Raw genomic sequence first — 16,198 nt, 5'->3', positions numbered from 1 at the left:
ACACTTCAAAAWTGGTATTCAGACATTTAACTAGACCTGCCCTGCTGTCAGCATATGGCAAACCAACCTTTACTCCTTCCCAAACAGATCAGTAAAAGAGAGCCAGCCTCTCTACAATGAAAATCAATTTTATTTGTTAAATTCTAAACACAAAGGTACATTCTGCAACAACATTCTTTAACAAAACAAATGATCTCTTCAAAATGTAGAATCAGTTCTAGAACCTTACTCACCACTAATYTTAAAATGTTATAGATCAGGCTTTCCTGAATCACTTACCCTATTTTTCAGGATCTAATATTCAATTTGCATGCTTATGCGCATTATGAAGAATATAGAGAAGTATCCAAAACTTGATTTGAATGTTCTAATAATATYTGAATATTCACAAATAAAGATAACCACAAAATTATCTGAATATATCTGATTATTACTTTATTTAGTGCATAAATTAATTTAAAACCTTAGATTCAATCAAATGATGCTTCTGAGCAAACACAGAACTTCAGTATTTTCCAAAAAGTCTACCTGAACCTGAATATTACTCTGAAACTACTGATATTACAGCATATTTGAAGGTATGTCATCACAACAACAAAAAAGAAGTCATTTATAGGAGAAACATAATCGATTTCTTGTTAATAAGCTCTGACATTTCATAGCTCCATCAAAACTGAAACATTCATTGCCTCTATTTCATAGGACTTTTCTTGAAATTGCAGCAAGTTGAACAGTGTCCTGAAAATTCTCGTAGGTATTTGGGAAGCAGTGGGATTTGTAGAAGCCATATTTTATCCTCTCATTAGTAACTACAGAATAACAAATGACCTTCAAGTAATGTAAACTGAATTTATGTAATTTTAATTGCTCGGTCACTTTACTACCCTAAAAAGTTTACAGAAACAATAGCTCTCTTTAAAGCAGAATGCATTATCTATGCTCATCAGTTTAGGCTGCTTAATAAGTACTAAYGCTTGAAACCTCATCTCATGTGATCATACATACATCTCGTTTTCTGTAGCTTCTTGACTGGCTTCCATTTCTTTTTTCAAATATTCTTCATACTCGCTAAGAATTATGTAAGTGGGTTTCCAGCTGTGGAAAAAACAAAAAAAGGTATATAAATAGTCTCTTCTAATAAAAAGGCATTTAAAAATGAAGTCATCAGTAAAGAAGACACTTCAGCTAGCTAATTAGGACAAGTCATTCATCTGATATTTTGAAAGTAAAACATAGATGTTTTTAGTACAGAAAGCTTTTATACGCAGACATTTATTTTCTCAAGATTTTAAAGTCACAAATTAAAGAATACGTATAGGATTGCCAAAAAATAAAAAGCATATTTAGAAAAAGAAATAGAGTAAGCTTCAAAATTTTTGGAGCCTAATGCTAAGCAGTTGGACATCTAAATCCAAAACATAATACTTGGAATARTGAAACCAGTGAACCCTTTAGACACATACATTCCTCTTGTTGGTGATGAACAAAGCATTGGTTTCACCAAAAATATCACTTGCACCTACCTCATACCTAAATGCAAGCAGTAATCACAAACACAGCATCTCCTCCATCGGCTAAGCAAGCCCTTCTCAGAAAATGGCCAGAAAGAGATGGTCTTTCTGTAAAATAGCCCAGAAACTGGGAGTCACTACTGACAATACCAGACCTCAAACTCTGCCCTTACAGGAAAACGTCCCAGAAAAACAGTTAATAAAAAATGAAGGGCAGAGGAGAAGTGAACTTCAGCTGCTGATGGGTAACATTCTTTTCTGCTTCTGAGTTATTGTCCACATACGTTTTCCTGGGGTGAAATTGGAAGGACTCCAACTAGTACCCAAACACAGAATGTTTAAAATGTRTATGTGACACTGGGCGCTTTCTGTATAAATGTTCAGCTCTTCACAGAAAAGTCAGGTGACAAAAACACTAATGATATTTGCAAAATCATTAGAAGCTAAAAAATGCAGCTGGTATCTGGCTACATATGTTACACCTACATTGATAAAAGCACCCATTCCAGGAACCTGTCTCCTGGCAAGAGGTGCKGAGTGGCTCATGCCTATTCAGCTCATAACTAGATTCCTCTAGAGTAAATTAATCAGTCCATATAATGTAATCCTTAGCCTAGGTCTCCTCTTGGTCTCACGTGGTCCCTCTACTGCCTTGAAAAATAATTATTCATTTTTTTGTTATTTTTTCCATTTCAAGTGCCTCATGTAATGTGACAGCTACGACGCAGTCCATCAAAGTGATGTTCTTACAGCAGGATGCTGCAGCTTGTACTGAAATCACAGTAACTTCAGAGAATACCTGAAGGAGTTAGTGCCCTGGAACTAAACCAATACTACTGTCTCAACATCCAGCTATGCCTGGATGCCTCCTCCTTGGATGTATGCCAAGTATGCCAAGATGCCTCTTCTTTGGCTGTATGAAATCTAGAAGACAGGCAAATATATTCCTGATTTAAGTGAAATGAAGRTGTGATCTTTGGAAGAAGCAGATAATGGGTCTTGAAAAAAAGCATCCTATCTGAAAAAAGATACAGTAAGGACCATGAGCCATTAAGGCATGGATGTCTCCTTCCCTTCCATAGCAGTCATAAGAAAAAACATTTCAACAGAAAGTTGTAACTGAACAAATGGCCAGGGTATGGCTCAGTTAGAGATGATGAAAAATAAATTCAGAAACCTCTGGTGCATGCAGCCTTTGGATAGGGAGTGAGACTTATATGTACTTATGTGTTCTGAGGTGACAGAAATAACAAAACAATGACTCAAGTCTACTGAGCTAAATAGGTGTATCTGCTAGGGACAAACATTTCCCTCACTAAGGGAAAGTGAGTTCTGCAGTGAGAGGCTGTCAGTAGCCAACTTCTGAGGTGTAGAGAGCTGAAGTTCATATGATGTCTGCTCCTTATGCATTACATAAACAGGCTGGGCAAGAGTGGTACATAAATCTCACTTCCTCTTAAAAAAAATTACATGCTCCCGCCACAGAAACTTCTGTTAAAAAAAGTCACAAACCCTCTCTCTCGAGTCCTATATATCCAGCATTTGTCCAGAATACACATTTCTCTAACGCAACACAAACACCTGGAATGAACTCTGTATGAGTGCAAGTACCTGTCTAAGGAGATGCACACAGAAAACCCAACTTCAGGAACATTTATGTAGATCCTACCAAAGCTACAGATTGACGAGACAGAAGAAGGAAGAGTCTGTAAGGACTGAAGTGCAGCTTTAGCTGGAGATAAGTGAATCTGGAACAGCACAGATGTGGGGCAAAAATAAAATTACATTTAAAGGAATGGAAATCAACAATAAGAGGGGAAAGGGCAATACAGAACAAGGTTGCAACTGAACAAAGCAAGTAATTCTGTACCGGACAGGCAAAAGCAACTGAGAATGTATGATGCACCTTGCATTGCTTATTCATGACTAGGGCAAAGAAAGGGCATTTTTGGATGCGAGAACGCACTTTTGTTCATAACTGGAGTGTTTGTGGCACGCAATCACATGAAGTACAAATGTGCACTTGGATAATCACTCCAAAGGTGGAATAAAACAGAGGCTTCAGAAACAGCTAATTTAATGTAATCTCCACCAAGGAAATAAATGAAGAACAAAGACCTGACATTTAATTTGCTGAATAGAAGTCCAATAACCTTGAACAAAAAATTATATACTCCAGGTGCCGAGACAACACAAGAACATACAATCAACATTTATAACAGCATTATAGTTTGCCAGCAAAAAAAGCTGAATGAGAAAGTGAGTGCAGAGTCCATTCAGGAATTTAGTATTATTGGTACAAATTGCTTGATGTTATTGAAGATTAAAAGTGTAATTGGAAAATGCTACTTCACACAGTTGTTGCAAATTCAGCAGAAAGACRCATTTTAAAAGGATCAGATTTTTAAGAAGTAGGAATCAATATAAAAAAGCACTAGCATACAAACACTGTGATTTTCCCCCACTCTGAAAACTACATGCCTTTCTTCTTCACTTTACATTAATATCATTGCTTATTCTTTTTAGGACCTGAGAAAAGGCCATTGAACTTAATGAGTAAAATTCTGATCAGATCCCTCAGTTCTACCTTTACTTCTTTATATGCATTATGTAACAGTTGATTTGCAACTTTAAAAGATACCTAAGAAAATAGTGTGAAGAGTTTTAGCAGCTTATCAAAGTGTTCACTTTGTACTGCACTAGAGGCAAGTATTTAATGTAACTAAAATTGTAATTTTCCTTCCAAGCTTGAATCTTTTCCTAACTCTTTTTATGCTAAAGCTGCCGATCAGTACAGAATGACAGCTGATCCAACAGCTAGCCACTATACCCACCCCACTCACTAATGATTCCATTCCATCTTTCTTCTCTTTTTTTTGAATAGTTCAAAATAAACCTAAAAACAACACTGAGGCTATCTTCACTTYTCTTTTTATTTTTAGGAACACCCACATTCTCCATTCGTGTCTTAAAATTAAAGAATACCTTACAGTGTAATAAAAATGTCAAATACATTTTGAAGACATTTTTTGAAGCATTTATCTTTGTATAGAATTGCAAGAACATAGGATAGGATTTGCTAACAGATCATCACTTGAACTGTAAAGGAGCTAAAAAACTGCAGAAAGATGAACACTAGAATGAAAAAGAGATGATTACATAAATCTGGGCCAAACTTTCTATAGTGTCAAATGCAGATTTTCCTGATTTGGTATCTTGGTAAAGCACACCTAAAATTTTCATTTTATAAAACAAGACTATCCATGCCAGTATGGAGAAACCCTTTGTAGCCAAATACTTACTTGAAGAATTTCCAATTATTAAGGCCCCAAACTGATCTACATTTAAACCTTCTCTGAATAATCTGATAAAAAAAATGTGTCTACAAAGAACACTGGGGGATTCATCAGAACAGTATGTGTAGAAGAACAGTTTCAAAGCAGTAAAAATTATACCAGAATCTGATGTAAAAGTATGCTCATATCTACATACACAGGCAGTTATGGAACTATCTTAAGAGAGAATATGTATTAGAATAAAAAGCACAGTTTGTGAGCAAAGGAGTAGAAAGATCCTTCAATTTCAGATAGCCAAATTCAGTATTAAACAAAACAGAACAAAATGGAGCCTTATTATCACTGACAGTTATTATSTTGTTAGCAAGGAAAGTATTCTTAATACTGTTCACATCTCATAAAGTTCAGATAGGCAAATTAAGAAAATTATGTTTCTATTAGCTGCCTGTCCAAATTCATCAGCATGCTGCAGAGATGGCACCTGTGATCTCTGAAAATTATTACTGATTCTAATAAAGTACTAAAACAGAAAGTAACCTCTGTTTYTATAATGTACTTTATCAAGGGATAGATAATACTACAACTTTTACATCTCATGATTCACAGCTTAAAAACATTAGGAAAATACTAAAAAGATTTCTTTACTATCACTCCTGTCTGCCCACACACATACATATCTTTACAYTATTTTTTCACTGTCTTTCCCTGACTTTATTATTTGTAAATAAAAGTTGAGCTTGTATTATACTTACTTATTACAGCTCTCCTTATTGCTCTCATTCTGCTTGCACAAACGAACAATTGCATCGTTGCTGTTATCTATCTTTTCCTGCAACCTAGCGATTTCATTCTTTTTTTCCACAATATTTACAGTGTACACTGAAATAAAAAAAATATTTTCAAGTATGTCTTACCCATGCAGACAAAATATAATACTCTGGATGTATACAACAGCAGGATTTAGAAGAACAGTATGTCCACTAATACGAGTGTTACCAACAATTACAATGTTACTAGGGGAAGTTTGATAATAGCAGCATTTTTGCACATGGATACGCAAGATTTGATTTCACGTGTTTTGTAAGATAAGAAACCACTTTTTTCAACTGCTTGTTCCATATATTGCTTAATATAGTAACCTGTAAAATGGATATAATACAATTGCTGAATTGCTATAATATTTACTTTTATGAAGCAGCAAAGACTTCATCAACTTTCAATCTAGATCATTTAAAAGAATTCTAAGTCTTAAAAGCAGTCTCACAAACTATAGCTCCTCTCAAAAGATACGCTGATTCATATTCACATTGCTTCTCTTTTAAAGGTTATGTCTCTCTCTTTTATCATCATGTGAAAGATGCTTGAAAACAATGGAAACTGACTTTTGAAAAAGCAAAACCTGCCATCATCAATATGCAATGRACAGCAAATGAAAACAGAAATGAGTAAAATATTTTCTTTGTATCTTTTTCACTCTCTGATGTTGTATTGTGTTAYGAGATATATTTCGTAGTCCAGGTAAAACATTATCTACTGAAGTAAGTAGCTGAAACTTGGTGTTTTAAGAAATCTAAAAATTTTGATCCCACAGAGGGTAAAAAATAAATGTAGAGAATAAGAACCATTAAGGATAACGTAAAAGGTGATGAGTTATGATATGAACATTCTTATGCTTTTATTTCAGAAAAGGATACTATTGCATTCTCTCCTATTCTGAGAAAATGTGGATGCAGTCCATAAGACAACATGATTTGTCCACTGTTCATTACAGGATATTCATTTAGAGATCCTGTAACCGTGGAGCAGTTTTGTTTTCCATACATATTTTCAATATATTTATGAAGAAAGATAAGTCTAATTACTGGAGGATTCAAAATTTCTTCCAAAACACGTCTTGATAGTGCCAGATGAGTGGGAAGCCTGCAACTAAATAGAGCAACAACAGAGTCAAACACTGAGGGATTTTGAACTGTGTGGTGAGTTACCTTAATTTTTATTTAATATTATGAGATTAAGGATGGAGAAAACATTATCTTACGTTGTTTCTGCATCCTAGTCTACACAGAATTAAAGTGACTATTTGTGGTGAAATAAGAGCAATGTGACTAGCAGTTAAAGCTGACCCCTCATTTTTCTAGAGAAAGATACATCTCCAAGGTACTAGAAGTGGTATACAGGCAAACTTGAGTGTAAGGTACTTTGCCTTTACTAATGCTTGCAACTGGGGGAGCTGATTGAAATACAAAAGTTGTCTGAGCTAAAGATTTCTTTTAAACATTTGCTTTCTTTTATGTAAGTCCAGAATTACAAATATTCTGAATTGGAAAGCTGACTACAAGAAGGCAGCAAGAAAAACATCACTAACAACATATAAGCAAATGACTTGTAGAAACACTAGCAGAGAAAATTCAAAAAAAAAGTAAATTACTCTAACTTGAGATGTGTAAGGCATGATAAATTAATGTACTGAGTCAGAAAYAGGGGTTAATTTATGAGGTGAATTTATTACGATGACAAATCCTCAAGCAGCAAGATATTTGGGAGGCATAGATTCTTATTTCTGCCTTTTCTAACAACAGACAGATAACAGGAGGAAATATTTTCTTTAAAAAGCAGTTAGTAGAATCCAAATTGATCAATTATTTTTCMCAAGTCACAGCTGTGCGAGCTATCATGCTTGCCCGCAAAGCACTGCAGTAAGCACAACTGTGTGCATATTTACTCCATGTGCTGTTTATTTCTTACAGTCTCACACAGTGTTCTACACCTGCTAGTGCGAAATCAGCCCTTGCCATCATTGCTGTTCTGATGCACCGTGTGCCAAAGGTGGAGGCCTGAGAGGCCCCGGGCAGAAGTCTCAGTCACAGACTTCCTGCCCTTCTCATCTGTTTAACTTGGAAGGGCATCTTAGTTGCGTGGGATGTGTCTTGGGTTGTGTGAATTACTGCTCTAGAACTCCAGATCATCCTGAAGTTTGGGCCTGGTTTTACAGCATTTGCTAATAGTCACATTCAATCCCAGCAAGATTTACACCACAGAAGAATATCTGTCAGGGAGAAACATCAATAAATGAAAAGCAAAAGATTCACAACATATTTTGAGTAATCTTGAGTAATTCTGATTATCTTTAATATCATGAATATCTTGAGTAATATGTTTTTACTTAGTATAAGGCATATTGGACAASTGACATACGCTTCATTTCTGTGAAAGAAGTGTATTTGGAAGCAGACTGCAAACCACATTTTGAGATTCACCAAGATAAAAGTATTAAATTTTTCAGCACAGGTCTTACATACAATCATTAAACTTCAAATTGTTTTAATGAAAGTATCTATTATATATGCAAAGCTAGGCACTTAACATTTTCTATAGTATTTTCTATAGAGGAACACTTCTCAGACAAGTGTGAGTTCTTCAATTTATTGTTCTATTTATTCTTTGTGAGTGCATTGACATTGTGGATGAGGTCTATCTCACTTAACTACAGTGCAGGCATCCAGGACTCCTACCACACTCAGTTGAGAGAAAGGCATTTTTTAAAGTATACTCTATCTAACCTACTTTAAACTCTCTCTTTAGGTTGAGATGACTCACACCCTAAAAGTGCCTATTTCCCTCCACTGATTAGAAAGGGAGTCAAGCCAAAAAGTCCAGATGAATCCCACACATTAAAATTCAGGGGCTGAATGCTACAACTGTTCCTCTGCCAAGTAATACTTACACAGAGACTAAATTAAATCAGTGGAAGTATTTCTGGTAGGCTTCTGAAGGATTTAACCTAAACTTTAAAAAGACTGAGGGTCGGTTGTGCGTTCATATATGTATGGATATTTCTAATCTGAACCTTCAAATAGCAATGGCAAGGTATTAAGCAGCTTCTGCATTTTCCCTAAAAGCATGCGCATTTACAGTAAGCTTGCATAAATGTTAAGGAAAATGCCATCTCTAAGTTTCAATTATATGACCAAATAGCTAAAACAAAATTCCAAGTGTACCAGATTAGTGCKACAGATTTTTTTTTATATTTAAGATACTTCAATTTAATATTGACAATCCTCTTAGCCTATAAATATGAGCTTGCACACATCTGTCAAGATTATTAGGAATGTTGTCATCAACAGGAACACCAACCAGACCAGAACTATCCCCTACTCTTTTTTATAAAGCTTACAAGCTTCAATTTCTACTTTAAAATGTACCAACGATGAGCAGAGTTGTCCTCAGATTGTCTGAAGAATCTTCTCTGCCACAATCAGGCCCATAACTGAGTGATACCACACAGCAGCATSATAAAAAAGATCTGAGCCTGTAATGTTATGCTGTATGTTAGTCCTGTGGGAAAAGAGTATGATGTGGAGTAAGACTTTCTCATTTGATTTAGTGTTTTGAAATTTCAAGAAAAAGTACAAGCTGCCAGAATGCAGGGAAAAAAAAGAGGCTTGAGTAGGCAATATCAACTGAGAGAACTTTTATTATTACAGAAAGAAAGAAGAAACAGTGAGGCAGAAGTCCAAATTTGAGAAGAATACAAAAACGTGAAGGAAGAAAGGGAGGCAAATGGCAGATGTATTGAGCAAGCACAGCTGAATCAAAGAACTGCCAGTGACTGTGAGAAGCTACAGAGTAAGAGCAGGAAATAGCGCAGTATGAAATTGGCTGTCCATGAGACAGCTGAACACCACCAGCTAAAAGTGGAAGGCAAAAGCAAACTCTACTAGGGAGAATGAGTGAGTATTGATGGTAAAAGATGAGGTAGGGTGAAAGCAGGACATAGGACAGCCTTCATTATTAGGCTTGCTTCCGTCTTTGAAACTCGAAACATCTATCAGGTCTAATGAATTAAAAGCAGTGTGTTCAATGTCTGATAAACAGTGTATCATTACTTACAATTTATCTGTTGCTTCAAGCATTCCTTAGCATAAGAGCTTTGTTCTAGCTGGAAAACTAAGAAGAAAATAAGTATTTTTTCGTACATATCTATAATAAACAGTGAAACAAATGTATGCTGTACAATATTTATAGCACAAATAGTAATTAAGATTTTAACACGCTAAAATTACCACTTCAGACAAACCATTAAATTGTAGTTAGCCCCTCTCTCCAWAAACTCACAGCTAACAAATCATCATGTAGGCAAAAGATCAAAACTTTATTCTCATTATAAATTTGCTCATTTTAAGTTAGTATAACTCTTCAAAGCTTAAAACATCACTCTAAAGTATGTATTGCATTAGAAATTAATAGTTCAGAAATACATAATATGACCTACCAAACTCAAGCAGAAGTTTGTCTAAGTTCATTAAGACTCTGTCATTCATTGTGTAAACTACAAAAGAAAAATGCAATTCAGGGTTTTACAGAGAAAGTCAAAAGCCTTGTTTCATGATAAAGCAAACTAGACAAAATTACAAGGAAAAAAAAACATATATTTTAAGATAGAAGGGGAAAGGTAACTGCATTTGATTTCATTATCTAAACCATTTTAGTGGAACTAAACTTCTCACTGAGAATGGTAATGGACTCTCCGAAAGTCAAAGCCACTGTAAGAAAAGGAGGTGCATCATCTAAGGAGAGGTTGCTGGAACAGTTCTGTTTTTGAGAGGCATAATGCCCTCAGAAGCCTTGAAGAATACAAGAAAAAATGCCTGTGCACAAAATGTGTAGCCTCTTCTCCAGCTGGTTTAATGCCATCAACAGCTATGTGGACAATGGAAAAGCTACTGCCCATTCCATATACTCCTGTAGAAATTGCAAGGTACACTTAAATCAGAAGGCATGTAAGTGTGATTAAAAACAGAACTCACATGCAATGAAAAGTAGGAAGGTCTATTACTAATTAATTTATACTCCTGTTTTATAGTGCTGCTATGAATAGAAATTCAGTTATGTTTTTTCAAACAAYAGGGGAGGGATGCAGTCTTCTAAAAAAGAAGCCTTTAGTATTTTAGCAGAACAGTACTGAATACAGGTAGTTAACTCAGATATATTTAAATGTCATTTATAAGTAAAGCTATCTGAAATTTTACTGTCTCACTGTGGCTTCACTTTAATATTGTGTAAAAAGTAAAGGCACAACAAATTGGTGATAAGGATGAGATCCAAATCCAGGATAAAGTGGAAAGAAAAAAAACAACTGCAGAATTTAACTAAAGTGGCCTTAAGACTGCATACTGTAGTACTGAGACTAGGAAAAAAAGGGAAAAGGCATTTAAAATGCTGCATGTCTGACAGAAATGAATCTGTCTAACACTTAAGCGAGGATCAGAATATCTAATGTAAGAGACTAGATTATAAAAGGCTGTGATGAAACATATGAGAAAGAGATAATAGTTCTACCAAATGTATTCAAAAGCTTGGACCCCTATTTCCTAACACCTTAATTTGCTAGCACCTGGCAACACTTCYAAAACAGCAGACAAAAACTTTCTGAAAAATCTAAGAAAATAAGCCTGAAGCCACAGGTCAGTGCAGAGTATTTTTGCTTTTACACACTGTGAAAGAAAATTATGTAATTCTTTAAGATGCAAAAATTAACATTGTTTAGTACACAGGATGCAAAATGAAAAAAATCATGAAACAATGGAATGATGTGGATTTGACCCTAAMACATATTTAATTCAACATTGCAAATAAATATTCTAGGGAAACTTAAGTAGTACAGCAAACCTGTATCATTAGTAAGCTGGAGGGTCAAACCTCAAGCACCATGTGGGTAATACAAAAGATTTGTTCTTTCCTTCTCTAGAAACAGTTTAACAATGTTAATACTACTTGGTTTGTAGACAGCTCTCATAAAAACTGCAAGAAATTGGGGCATGAACAGAAGGTAGGTAGGTAAATGCAAAAAAAAAAAAAAAAAGTACAAACATTACCTTACATAGGTAATATAAAAGCATTTCATATTCATTGGTTTACAAATCACAATTCAACATCCGCTAAGAATAGAGCAGAATGTACAACTGCTTATTATTAAGATGATACATATCATTCTATCAACTAGTCCTAGTCATTAAGACAACTATTATTATCACTTGAATACTTTTGTAAAAGAAAGGAACAGAACTAAAAATAAAAGCTTTTTTTCTATAATTTCACAATACAGTACAACTTATTTAAATGGTGAAGTTGCAGAAAATAGTGCTTCTGAAAACACRCATACGGAAATATTTGGTCTTGTGGATATTATTAAAAGAACTAACATAACTGCAAACGACAGATGTTATTCTGTGTTGCAAATCAAGAGGATATGTATGTATTGCTAATAGAAAGGGCTGAAAGATTTAACAGCATTGGCAATCTATATGTTAGCAGATTTACAAAACAGGGGTTAACACCAGCCTGAAACAAGAAACATCTGAACTGTCGGACAACGGACAACTTCCAGCATGTGACTGTTCTAAAGAMTCATTGTTTGTCCTGCTGGAGAAAAGTTGCATCAAACATCATCATGAAAACCATTAGCCCAACCTTGGATGACAAATTCAGARAATGTTCTCGTAGGTGGTGGGGGTTTTGATAAATGTGATAGAAGCACTATAGAGCAGAAAGATAACTGTAGTAGCTCATGCTTCAGTAGAAATCAAGAACTTTTTAGAATATGCTGTGATGCTTATTTTCCAGAGGAATCATAAATCAGAAACTATCAGTGGTGTAATCTATTTCACAGATTGTTGTATATTACATTGACAGTTTTGATAACAATGCATTTGTCATTTTTCCATACTTCAAAGAGCAAGGAATATGCAATATACAGCAATTGGGTAAAATAGTGGTAAACAGTATATGTGCTAATGTATCTCCCTGCCTGCTACTGTCAGTGCTATTCAGAAAATTTCCACAAGTAAAATAATAATATGAATATTGCATTTTCATACTATATTAATAAAAATAATTATATGGAATTCAACCGTGCTGATAAAGTTTCATCTATTTCAAGGTTTCATAGACAGTAGAAACCTAAAAAAGATTGCCTGATTGAGTCACTAGCCATTACCATGATACTAACATTAATGTCATTTCTCATAGCAGACTTACAGTAGTATGATTTCATATCCTATCTGACAACGGCCATTACTTTGTTCTTCGTTAAAAGGTAAAAAATACCAATAATCTATGAGATTATCTTCTTCCTTCAAATCAAATGCTTAGCACTTAGATTGTGTCCTGAAACATGTAGGCATCCTTTATAAACATCTTCCTGAAGTAACTGGTGACACATTTTTTACTCGTATGACTTTTAAAAATTCTATTACAACACTTAATACCATATATTGTTTGCTGTGCAAAACGGTATTAATTTCTCTTGGGTTTATACAAATAATTTTAATGATTTAAAAATCATTTGAATGATTTTTATAAAACATATTTTTCTTTTTTTTATCCTGAGAAAGTAATATCTCTCCAGTAGTATTCATTATTGCACAGAACTTTTACAAGAGTAATTGTTTGATTCTTCCTGAAATTACTAGATTTGAGATTTATAGATGAACTTTCTATCTCTGATTAAAATAAAATAAAGTGCCTCTCATAGTGCTGTTATCTTTCTCTGGCCCTTTTTGTAATACCATTTTGGGGACCCAGTAATGAGACTTGAAYACTGCGTTCAAGGTGAGGTTTCTTGTTAGAAACCTGCTGCTGTTTTCACTGTTGTTAACAGCATCTAAGCCCCTTCCTGACTGGCGACAGTTCTAGTTAGTACATCTGAGTTAGCATAATCGTAATGCTCTTCATTTACGAATTCTCTATTTTTAACCTTTATGTCTTCAAACGCATTGCCAGAGCGTGTTAYGTACGGCGACGCAGCTAGTAGGAAGTAATAAATGTATTTGGAAGTCAGAACGCCTCTTGGGTTGACACATTTTGCTTTTTCCAGCCCGTACCAAATAGGATGTTGCTGCAGAAGATTCGCTGGATTGCTGGAATTAAGAATTAAAGCTGTTTGGGGAAAAATAGCATGTGGGGTGGGAGGGAAACCACCCTGCGGGATACCCCGGGGCTGTGGGTGAGCGCCACAAAATGGCCTCGCCTCAGCGGCGGAGGCGGGAAGCAGGGAGAGGGGTCGCCGCCCGCCAACTGCCGCCGCCTCGGCCGTGCGCGGCGCCCGCAGCGCTTGGGAGAAGGCTGGCGCTGGAGGCCCTGCACCGCCAGGGAAGGAGAAGGCGCCGACTCCGCCGCCAACCTACCGCCGCCGGGTGGCCGCCGCCCGCCGCCTCACAGCCGCGGCGAGGCGGGAAAATGGCCGGGCGCGCTGAGGCGGGCGCGGCGCTGGGCGCCGCGGCGGCCGCGCTGAGGGAAAGGCCGGCGCCGCGGGCGCCGCGGGGCCCGGGCCGGGCCGAAAAGCGAGGCGGATGCTCCATCTACCGGGGAGACGGCGCCGAGCCGCCCGGCAGCCGCCTTGGCGGTGTTTGATCGACGGCACCAAGAGCGGGGGAACTGCCCATGGGCTCCTCGCCCGGGCTGGCCTGGAGCGTTGTCATCAATTTTAGCTGGTTTTGGGTAAAGCCAGCAGGGGTTTTTCCCGGTTAATTCCCTCTCGGGACTGCCAGGAGCTGGTCCGCAGCGGAGCTCTTCTAACCCTTCTATTTATTACAGGGAGACCAGACCCGATATAACCGCCAGAAAGGTTTTGGAGAAAGGAGAGCTTTGTGTCCCACCAGGTCCTCCTTGTTTGCTTTGCCTTGTTTTGCAAATACATACCTCAAAAAAAATTTTTTTTCTTTATCCTTTCTGCTAGCAGGAAGGACCCTTTCGCAGTATCTCTCCGCTGGCTGAGGAACGGGTTGCGTTCCTCTGCAATTTGGGGATTTCAGTGCAGGGAGAGGACAGGCCCTCAGCCAATGCTGCAGTGGGTTTGGGGGGGGGTCTCCAGGGCCACCTGGCCAAATTCCCCCCCCCCCCAAAAAAAAAAAAAAAAAAAAAAAAAAAGAGAGAGAGAGAGCAGGGAAGCGCCGTTTTCTTTTGCTTCCTCAGTCTCCAGTGATTTTCCTCCCGGAGAGGGAGAGCGGCCGATGTCTAAACTAACACAATAGTGGAGCGGCCGGCAGGAAACGGGGTTCCCGCAGAGCGTTTCGGAGACGCAGCGGGGAAGCGATCGCCGCTGGAGAGGAACAGGAAAGGGATAAACGTGTCCCAGCTCCATGCCTTTCTTCTAAACCCAAATGAGTCTTATTATTTCAGAAAGGAAATGAGCAGGTAGCGCGAGGAGCCTGAAGTGCTGGCGCTTACAGCTCTGCAAGGTTCAGGGAGCTGCTAGCTCCCTGGGATCGTCCGCGAAAATGGGCTAATCCCATTTTTTTCACTCTTCCCATGAATTGTTCACATTCTTGCTTTCTGTTAAATACGTGTTTTCGTGACAGCCCTCGTCCTCACRGTGGGGGGCACGTGTAATATTTGAAGGGTCTTTCTGCATTTCCATATGCTCGAAAGAGTTTTCTGTACGACTCCGGCTCTCAGTTTCCTTCCAAGGAGTGGGGAGAGTTGCAAGAATGCTTTCTTTTCAGGGGAAAAACTTCCTAAGGGGGAAAGAAGGTATAAAGGAGGGACTCCTGAGGGCATTTTGCCCATTTGAATGGGCAAAAGCATCCAGATTCATTTGGAGTACTTATTTTTTGTTTCTTTCCTTTTACTCAAATTTTTAGAAGAAGCCCTGACGGAAATCAGACTTCTAAGGAAAGAGACCATTTTACCTGAAACACGAGTTAAAAAAGGAGATTCAATGTATTGTGTATTTACCTGCAGGAAAAGGTACCAGCCAACCAAATCCAGATGGATGAGGGGCTGTAAAACCAGGCCCACAGCTATACCCTCAAGAACTTTGAGGAGAAATCTTGGCCAGTGGATACTTCCCACCAACTGCTCTGGCCTTGGCAGGGGCCTCATCTTTTCTTCTGGATGGTCTTTTCTTACCTGTCTCTAAATAATTCAGGCTTTTGAGTTTTCGGTGCTTCTTTCTTCTAACATTAAATACATCAGCCAATGTCTGATACTCTCGCATTTCAGGAAACTGAAATCATAAGCAGAAGGGCAAAGAGTTAATAAATCCATGATCTGAGAGTGGAAATGGGTTTTCCGGGGACCAGCTTGTCAATCAACAAAGTTTTAGGGACATTTCAGTACTTCCAGCGAATATCAGTAATTTAACTGAAGAACCAGCCTCTTCCTATTTTTAAGGAGATTACAGCTTTAAGCATAACTCTTTTTAGGAGGAAAGACTGATAGGGGCTGCTATTTCAACAAGGATGACACTCTAAAAATAATAAAAGGAAACACGTGAAACACTCGGTGACACTGTGCATCTCCATCGTTGGCCTGAAGATTTGGGGGGACCTTAAAGCTACTTAATGCTTAGCCAACACGGATTTTCTTTGGGGCGCGGTATTCGGTGTTTAA

General features: G+C 37.5%; 1 protein-coding gene across 1 annotated transcript in view; it reads right to left on the bottom strand.

The window, feature by feature from the left end:
* Positions 1-10,131, bottom strand: part of CUNH14orf39 (chromosome unknown C14orf39 homolog) — a 30,459-nt gene extending 20,328 nt beyond the window's left edge. Inside the window, exons 1-4 of the mRNA XM_085314993.1 lie at positions 10,080-10,131; positions 9,698-9,754; positions 5,560-5,686; positions 1,006-1,095 (exon numbers count right to left, since the gene is read on the bottom strand). Coding sequence (XP_085171119.1) covers positions 1,006-1,095; positions 5,560-5,686; positions 9,698-9,754; positions 10,080-10,128 — 323 coding nt within the window. The 5' untranslated portion in view covers positions 10,129-10,131. The remainder of the gene's footprint in view (positions 1-1,005; positions 1,096-5,559; positions 5,687-9,697; positions 9,755-10,079) is intronic.
* Between the last annotated feature and the right edge of the window lie 6,067 nt (positions 10,132-16,198).

The sequence above is a fragment of the Rhea americana genome, unplaced genomic scaffold (assembly GCF_003343005.1).
Source record: "Rhea americana isolate MKP2758 unplaced genomic scaffold, rheAme1 scaffold_42, whole genome shotgun sequence".
NCBI lineage: Eukaryota > Metazoa > Chordata > Aves > Rheiformes > Rheidae > Rhea > Rhea americana.
Note: the sequence above shows the minus strand (reverse complement) of the source record. Positions and strands in the feature narration are given on the sequence as shown.